The 9,300-nt window shown below is 35.7% G+C and overlaps 1 protein-coding gene across 1 annotated transcript; it reads right to left on the bottom strand.

The window, feature by feature from the left end:
- Positions 1–774: 774 nt before the first annotated feature.
- Positions 775–7,371, bottom strand: LOC145890697 (receptor-type tyrosine-protein phosphatase S-like). Its single transcript, XM_082981835.1, has 25 exons — positions 7,192–7,371; positions 6,956–7,132; positions 6,755–6,893; positions 6,498–6,631; positions 6,148–6,309; positions 5,236–5,430; positions 4,897–4,997; positions 4,702–4,812; positions 4,548–4,644; positions 4,287–4,488; positions 4,140–4,195; positions 3,938–4,074; positions 3,724–3,820; positions 3,443–3,645; positions 3,245–3,376; positions 3,051–3,190; positions 2,845–2,980; positions 2,572–2,675; positions 2,419–2,507; positions 2,287–2,360; positions 2,042–2,164; positions 1,678–1,794; positions 1,475–1,620; positions 1,272–1,407; positions 775–1,200 (listed from the first exon to the last, which is right to left on the bottom strand). The coding sequence occupies exons 1-25, from the start codon at positions 7,259–7,261 to the stop codon at positions 1,126–1,128; spliced, it is 3,153 nt and encodes a 1,050-aa protein (XP_082837961.1). The 5' UTR covers positions 7,262–7,371; the 3' UTR covers positions 775–1,125.
- Positions 7,372–9,300: the final 1,929 nt, after the last annotated feature.

Raw genomic sequence — 9,300 nt, 5'->3', positions numbered from 1 at the left:
AAACAATCTCGTGCATTCTTTAAAAAAGGTCTTGCACCGACACATTATTTCCACTAAATTGCCCTGAATGCAAATGATTGTGCATTTAAAGGGAAAACATCATTTACATCCCTAACTTTACATGTCGTAACTTTATAGCAGACACAAACTCCTCGTATCGTTTGAGCAGAATTGCGTGTCACTGTAACCGACCTTTAAATTTTGAATCTTGGAAGTTTGCCGCAAAACCGTCGCTGTTAATTCATGTGATTCATTATCAAAAAATTCTCTTTCCTATTACAACTCCGATTAACATTGTGTATTTGATGGAAATCAGTCCCACAGTTTGAAACACATTATTCTATCTTTTTCCAAAATGTTATATGTGTTTAGACAATACCACAGAACACACAACAAATGCGTAGTTTGTGATGTCAGAGATTCGCGCGTATGGAGTCTGGTGTTGTGAGTGGAAAAAGGAAACGTTGTGTTTTGATTGAGGAGAAACTCATTTTCCGCATGGTTGTTGTTTGTTAAAGTATAGACGGTTTACGGCTTTTAAAAACTTTATTTCGTTATTGGTTAATAATTCACATACTCAATCATCTGAAATATGCATATATCATTTGCGATAGTAAGAACGAGCAATTCTTTCATGTGATTACTTTTATAGAATACACTTCATTCAAGAAACCTGCACTGGACATTAAGACACACAGTTGTAATGAACATGTGTTATGTTGTCGTTTAATATGGTCTACAGTTCATACGTAATCCAACAAAATAATACACCGCGTATACCATGTGGAGGCAACAATGGAAAGTTTTCTGTGTGCGCAAAAAGGAAACAGTGAGTAGGAGAATGACACAACGCCCATGCAATGTTTAGATTTTAGCCGCTTGCAGTGTATATCCATGCTAGGTGATACAAGCAACTACATGTTACAAATAACACAAATGGAGCTTTTAATATAGACGCTGAAAAGTGTAAAAAACATTTAAAGTTTCACATATTTTTGTAATAAAACTGTCAACATGTGGTTTACAAACTTTTAAGTTCACTGGTGTGTTTTTTTTTAAAAAACCAAGATCAACGATTCATCATCAATGAAAACGCTCGGACAAACTAGATTAAATGGAAAATGTTCACTTGAAGTTAGAGTACTGGTTAAACTCTTCGAGATATTTTGCCACAAACGAGTAGCAGTAGTTGTATAACACCTGCGAAAAGAAATAGCACAAATAATACAGGTCAGAGTACAGCAACAACCACTAATCAGTGAGTCCTATACCTTATTATTAACCATGTTAGGTTTCATGTCTCTCAAATCCTTCACAGTTCGAAAAATGTCAACTCGGTTTTGTACTTTCAGGCGATCGAGAATGTTGGATAAAGCAATGAAAGTTCCAGTTCTTGTACATCCGTTGCTGAAAATAAAATTTTACTATTTACGAAGTTTAATGCAACAAAAGATCATTAATAGTGATGACCAACCTGCAGCACACCAGTACATTTCTACATTTCAGTTCTGATCTCATTTGCTGAACCATTTCAACAATTTTAATAAAATCCACTTCTTTCGGGGGTTGTCCCACATTTTTCCATCCTTTAACTTGCACAACGCTAATCCGACGATCAACCTTTATAAAAACAGCGCAGAATGAGCATGGATATTTAATACATCTTATTGAACTTACAATTCCAAAGCGTGGACACTTTGTTGAAATAGTAGTGAGGTTGTGGGTTGAATAGTCTTTGGCTTCAACGACTGATATGCTTATATCATCGAAATTTGCATTGTTTGAGTCTGGAACCTATAGTGACACAGTAAAGTCGTCTGGGCAAGTGGAACATAGCACAAAAATTTGTCGGAACTACGTTTTACGAATGTAGGTCGTGTGGCGGTAACTTCATGTGATTCAAAGGACTGCTTGTATTGTAATTGCATGTCGGCATCAATAAAAAACAAATCTCTTGCAATGTTGGGCAAATATTTGATGAAACATGTGTAATTGCATTTATTGTTTTTTTTTACGATAGCTTTACAGCCATTGCACTCACTTTTACTGTCTCATTTAAATCCACAATCACTTGTGCATCTCTGGTAATTGCCATCATCCAAAAATTCTTCTCTTCTCCTGGAACCGGACCTTGGGCAGCAATAAATGTTTCTAGCGACAGCTCCTGAGTATAATACGTGGTTATAAATCAATTACACATCCGCTTGCCAAAGAACCTGCATAAGTTTTTACTAACTTAAAAAAAGTATTTAGTTTTCTTTTTTAAGAAAGTAATGTGCGTCATACCTTTATAAATGATGCGTTCAATTGAATTGTGTTTTGACTTGATTCATCCCATACCGAAATTGCTGTGCTTTTGTCTGTGCAAAAAAATACTTCCTCTTAAGTGTATACATAAATCTTACGGTTCGTATTCACATGTTTTTAATTTAAGATCGTTTTCCATCCATTCTTCTCCATATCTCCAATCCGACAAAACTCTGAACTCCTCATTTTGAATCGAAGATCTTTTTATTGTACAAATGGAAAGTGTCAACGAGAATATACAAAAATAAACGTTAACTATCCTACATTTCAGCTGGACTGAGTGATTGTAGTTGGCTCCCGCTTCTATCAGATTCAAAGTTAAAGCATTCACGTTCCATCAACAGCTTATACACGTATATGTATTGTTTCTGGAAATAAAAATATATAATAAATGTTTTAGGTGTGTAACAATACCAACACAAAAGATGGTTTAGAGTTTAATATTATATAGGTTTATAGTCAGAAAAAGCGGTCGCGAAATCCAACCAAAAATAACGAAAGTTCGTATGTTTGGCAACTATAGGAAGTCAAAATTACCCAGTTTTGAACCATGTCTTTACGGTTTTCTCTCATTCTGAGAACAGTCCCAGGAACATCAACCGTTCCTTTATCACCAAGTTCGTCAAACAAAGTGTCCATTGCTATGTAAGTTCCTGATCGACCAACGCCAGCACTTAAAAGAAAAGCAATCTGTATTATGTTTTATTAGATTTTATCAGCCGCAAATTACCAAACTGCCCTACCTGCAATGAACAATGATTGGAGCATTAGTTGTGTGCAAATCTTTCACCAACTTACGTAGGTAGATCATATTTGTTGTGGTGACAGGAACGCCATGATCTGGCCAAGTTGTGTAATGAAGCTGTGTCACTTCACGTTTCTCCTGGAAAATCACCGAGTAAGACTAAATGGAAAATGAGAGCATTGTCAAAACCACCTTATCATGCAGCAAAATGATCTGCCGTTTAATAATTCCACCAATTTGCATTTCTTGTGTTGTTTGGACGATAAGGCCTGGTTTTACTTGATCTTTGGAACCAATGTTTGGCCAATATTGTTCACACTTCGACTACAAAACGAATGTTAGGTGCATAAGGTGTTAGATAGATATATGCTAGGAATTTCGGGTTCTGACCTTTCCATTTTCAACTAAGCCAGTCACCATAACTATGGTGGTGGAGTTTTCTTGCCAAACCATGAGCCAGAAATCAATGATTGTTTCCTCTTTTGGTCCCTGAGTTGCGATAAACTTTCGAGAATTCTTGTAACCGGATATGTAGGCGGCGTTGATGTAATCACTGCCTGTTGTTGTGCCTACTATCACTCTGGCGTGATCGTCTGCATGAGAACATGAAAGATGCCGCGTTATTCAATGTCTAATCTGTTTTGCAAATGTACGCTCACGTCAGAACTTACACGGATATATATTCTTGTATCGGTTTTTCACAGCGTTTTCTGGCAATTGTGAAACTTCTTTTGACCTCTCACTGGCTTGACTCTCGTTTTCGATTTTCTGAAAAAGGAGATAATCGTATGCAACTTCTCCAAGATGAGTTAGTCAAAACAAACAATTATTTAGCATTGAAACAGTTTTTAATGAATATGGTTTTGCAGTACAATAAAAAACAACCTTAAATTCGTTCTTAAATCCAACATAGTCAGTTTCAACGTTTGATTTGTAAATATTAAACATCGCCGAAGTAGGTTCAGGGTTGGGTTGTTTCACTTTACGATCCAGATTCTGATATGTGACCTCTGGTGTCTCAACTAATTACAATTGCAATCATAAAGCAATGTGAATATCATACTTGTTACAATGTTAGATTTGTTACCTTCAGGACTAGCTGCAGTGTTATCCGAACCTCGTCTGCTTCTTTTGGATATTGTTCTGAAAATAAAAATTCAACACAGATATTTATGAAACCTTTGGTATGAATAGTTTAGATTACAGTCAGAAACGGGGATTTGTAAACTCTTACCTTTTCCACAATAAATATGTTCCGATTGAAACAAGAATCAACACGCCTACTACAATTCCTGCTATTAGACCAATAGTGTGGTTTTGAGGATTAGCATCTTCATTTGAACCATTTATGGGGTTCTTAAAACTGGATGCTGAGGTTTTTCCTAGGGTTAACTCTGAACTTGAATATGACAAAGTGCTTTCTGGTGCAGATATTGCTGCAAACACAGGGTACGACAATGAAGCAATGGCACAAAAACACGCAATTAAACCTTACAGGGCTGAATGCAAGACTTGTCTTGTTCTTCATTTGTCGTAATATTTATTTCCGTTTGGAGATTTGCTGTGATATTTCCAAATAGTATCGCTGTAATCTGAACAAAAACAGCCAAACTCAACTTACAGTTCTCCAAACTTATTTCCACTCAAACCTGAAAAGTGTAAAATGTCGATATATTTAGGTTGCTGATGGTTGTTGATTTGATGTTGTAATTATGGTAGATTGATATTCCAAGCTGAATTACATCAATTTTTACTTTCGGCTGCAAAAAGAAGAAGTGATTTGGTGCTGATCTTTTTTTTGCATTGTATATTTTGCAAAACAAAATGTCGGAAGGCAACCTTACATCTGGTTTGAAAATATGTTGGGCAATTATTTTGTTCAAACCACTCCATTCTAGTTTGATTGATGTAACATTGCAAGGAAGTACCTTCGCCGAAGCAACAACTGTCCAAGAAAGAAAAAAATGCATTGTCGATATTGAAATCATTACGCTTGCAATGGTTGTCATTTCCTTGCTACAAATGCAACTAAGCAATAAAAAGCAACCACGACAAAATCGTTTTATTCTACACCGTTTAACTCTACAAGATTATTTTTATTTCTCAATTATAAAAAAAGGTGTTTGATACTCTGTTTGTTGCAACGAAATAATGTTTTCAAACTAAATAAATCTATACGTTACATTTAACTTGACAAGCGTAATAAGCAGGTTCCCCACTGCACTTCACGCTTGATTGCTCCCATCCGATCCCATAATGCAACGCTTTCTGATGACAAGTTGTGACGCTGGAAACAGAGAAGTTTGCTGGAGATCCGTCGCTCCAATACCAGCCATAGAGTGAAGTGTTAAAACGAGCTCCGATCATAACTTTGATATCTAAACAAATCATTTGCTTACACAATTTGTTTATTCGTTTCTAGAATTGTCTGAGAAATGATTGATTTTAGTAAAATGTAAGCACGTTGGTTTTATATTCAACATGGTGGCGGTGTGTGCACTGCAGGACTGTAGCACCCCCTATTCCCAACAGTTGTTAACGATAACATTTTAATGTAATAAGTCCTGTTGCAAAATTTTGAGTTTCGCGAAAGGTTGTCGTTTCTGCGAGAATACAGCTCGGGCAACAAACTCATTAGATACACAGTTTGAAAAAAAATGTTACCGTATTAAATATTTTCTGATGCACCGACATTAGTTTTCTTAAATTTGCGAATTCAAATAGATCGCATGTCACAAAGCATGTCACGTGTTTTGACAAATTTCGCAGAAGTATATGTTTGGTCAATAATTGTAATTACTTCAATTTTCCTTACATTGGATTCAAAGATATCAGATTACCTTTTCTTATACATAGACACAAATAAAATTACTTAAACCTTTTTTATGCTCTTCCCTCGAAACTGCAAGAGTAAAATTCTCATGGCGAGGAAAAGGTTTTATGATTAGAAATACGAAAGTGATGTAAACTGGTTGGATGAGATTCGCCAGTGTTGCACTTGTATGAATAAAATAATTATTTTATTAAACACCTAGTCGGAGGGTTTGTTAATTAAATGAATATTCATAGTTTAATGAATAGATTAGATAGATTACCTGGTACGAAGAATGATCCCACATAAGTTTGATACGAGCGGTAAGGACTTTTCACACTCCTTAACATAGTTGTCCACACACCGTCATATTCGTACATATATATCTGCTTGTAACCTGGTCCTGAAGTGATGCGAGCAGTTAAGGTAAACACGTAGTCCCAACCTGTATGGAACCAACAAAACGTAAACGTAAAACATATTGAAAGGGACGAATCACTTTTAATTAATATAAATTCATAAAAAGCAGAGAATATTTCTTCGACACTAATAATCGAAATATATTGATATTAAATGACTAATTTAATTCAAACATTGCTATCACTCAATGCAAATTTTGTACATTATGCTTACCGTTCCATCTTAGTTTGCTCGGTTGTCCAACTTGGCAATTTTCACCAATTTTCACTTGCCATTTTCTTTTTTGGGAATGATTTTCGAAAAATGCCTCGCAAAAATAGACCGGTTCTGATGCGTTTCCAGGTTTTCTAACATAGATCTCGTATGAATAAGAAGCACAAAGATAGTTCCTAATACAACAAACCATGCCAAAACTCAACAAAATGTTTGATATGCAATCGATTGCTAAATAGCGTGAAATGTTTACTCACCTAGTATCAAAGTCAAGATACGACAGAATTCCAAGTGATTTTGTACTTTTCCAATAATTACCCACCGCATTTTGAACAAAATAATATCCAAATATATCTGTACCCGTAAAATCATGGAAAATCCACACGCGTTTTAAATCTGTATTAGTTGGTTGCCATTAACAGAACAAACTGTATAGAAATAGCAATGTAAAAAATTACCGCTTGTATATTTATCGGACAAAAGTTGTATCAGAGTTGTGTTAATCTGCGGGTCTTCAGTCATTACAAGATTTCCACCCATCAATCCACATTTCTCCTGTGCAGTGTTCGCATCCACAAGATCGTCAGATAATACCAAAATACTGTCTTTGACTGCTTTGGTGGTTTGACTGTGCACTGTCAGATGCAATTAAACTTTAAAATAATCAAATACTCCGCGATAAATATTTACCAACCTTTTGGAATTGTCAGGAGTTGAAGGAGTAAAATAAACCACATTTGTTTGGATACAACATCCAACAACATTTCCCAATACTTAAACGGACAATATTGTTTTGTGAACCATTTAATACCAACAACATCAATGCGTACTACCTTTAAAGTAAGCAGTACAAAAGCAGCCTCTGTATTTTGTGTTTACTTGTTTAAACTGCTCATACGCTACGTTATGAAAAACCTGGTGAGAGCTGTGAATCTCGAAGTTCCAACTCAACAAGTTATCTTAAAGGCTGTTACCAGTTAAAGCACAGTGCTGATGCCATGTAGACTATGTGGGTGTAGGAAATATGACGTAGGCTTGGCGGATAGCAATGTGTATACTTGGGCTAATATTGTGATTCATCTTTCCAAATAAACAGGTATGTTACCAAACAACAAGGCAACAACTGAAACCTCAGTTAATTGTTTTTCTACTTGAGATGCATTTTAGCTACTTTGGTAGCCTTTATGCCAATGGCCCGCAACCGATGTGCCTCCAAACACTAATGCGCAAAGACCATACTTGGTGTATCGCTTTTGAATGAGACTAGACTACTACTTTGAAGCTTTAAAATCAACATATATTTATACAACTTATGACGCCATAGCTTTTAGATAGTAGGTTGTTGTGTACCGCCGAATTTTACAACTTTTGGTAAATTGAGACATCAGGAAGAAAAGGGCACACAGCTATACTCATTAATTTAAGTTGCACTTTTTCTTGCAAAACCCATGTTTTGCATAGGTTCTTATTTACTATGTGCAGTTATTGTATGACCAACTGAATGTCCATAATGCATACAAGGCGTGGATGATTGAACGCGGTAAAATGTGCACTTCAGTCAAGTGAAAAAATGCAATAAACACTTTGTTTTCTTCTGTTAAAGCGCAGTGCTGCTGCCATACAGACTATGTGGGTGGTAGGAAATTTAACGCGGTCTTAGCAGATAACAATGCGTATACTTGGGCTAATATAGTGACTCATCTTTCCAAATAAACAGACATATTACCAAACAACAAGGCAACAACTGAAACCTCAGTTAATTGTCTCTCTACTTTAGATGCATTCATGTGCAAAGACTGTATTTGCCGCGTGTGAATGCGTCTAGACTAAGTTTTGAAGATATTTAGACAACTTATGACGCCATAGCCCTGAGATGTTGGATTGTGGTGTACCGCCTAACTTCATAACTTTAAGTAATGCGTGACGTCAGCAAGAGCAATGCTTTACACATTAATTTAACTTTTGCGTTTTGTTGCAAAACCCATGTTTTGTATAGGTTCTTATTCACTATTTGCAGTAATTGTATGACCAACTGCTTTTCCTTGACATAAACAAGGCTCAATTCATTGAACACGACGAAAAGTGCAATTTAGTCATATAATGAAATGCATTAAATGCTTTGCTTCCCTTTGTTAACAAAATACTGGGAAAGAAACAACCATAATATTGTTATCAGCTCAACAAATCTTAATCAATAGACAAGTTAAAGTTAACATATTATTCTTTCAGCACTGCTACTAACTGCGTTTATTAAAAACGTAAGTTAAAATACTAATTCATTCACAGTACGATTAGTTTGCAAACATCACATTTTCCAATTACAGATACAGATGCACAAATATGTAATTCATTGACTCTGTAAGGTTTTGATCGAACCGAGATTCGAACATAGGTTATCTTGGGTACGAATCCAGTGTTTTCAATTTTCGTATACGCCCTCTGGTGGGTGGTGAACAACATTCATGTATGTTGGGACAGTTTCAATATTTTCGTATTGATTTGATGTATCTGTAAACAATTTTAAGTTAAGAAAGATACAAAAACTAACTTTTTGTTCTTGTAATAGTCTTATTAAGACAGACTTGGAAATACACCTATACCTTCAACTTTCCCATGTAGGTCATTTGTTGTTGAGTTTCCAGGCTGTGGTCGTCTGGAAAACAAAAGGAAACAGGAAAAATGCGCTGGTTGCCGACGAATAGTTTAAACGCGTAGGATTTGCATGGCTGTGTTTATAAAACAAGTTCTATTTTTTGATTTGTTTAGTTTGTAGCAATAAAGCAGCATCTGGCCCTCCAGTTCA

The sequence above is a fragment of the Ascidia mentula genome, chromosome 2 (genome assembly GCF_947561715.1).
Source record: "Ascidia mentula chromosome 2, kaAscMent1.1, whole genome shotgun sequence".
NCBI classification, from domain to species: Eukaryota; Metazoa; Chordata; class Ascidiacea; order Phlebobranchia; family Ascidiidae; genus Ascidia; species Ascidia mentula.
The sequence above is the reverse complement of the archived record's forward strand: the minus strand, read 5'-3'. Positions and strand labels throughout refer to the sequence as shown.

Coding starts and splice junctions, on each gene's coding strand:
- LOC145890697 (XM_082981835.1), bottom strand. CDS start 7,261: ATGTTGTTGGATGTTGTATCCAAACAAATGTGGTTTATTTTACTCCTT. Junction 3,377..3,442: donor GCTTAGTTGAAAATGGAAAG/GTCAGAACCCGA, acceptor TTCGTTTTGTAG/TCGAAGTGTGAACAATATTG. Junction 2,508..2,571: donor TCACTCAGTCCAGCTGAAAT/GTAGGATAGTTA, acceptor TACAATAAAAAG/ATCTTCGATTCAAAATGAGG.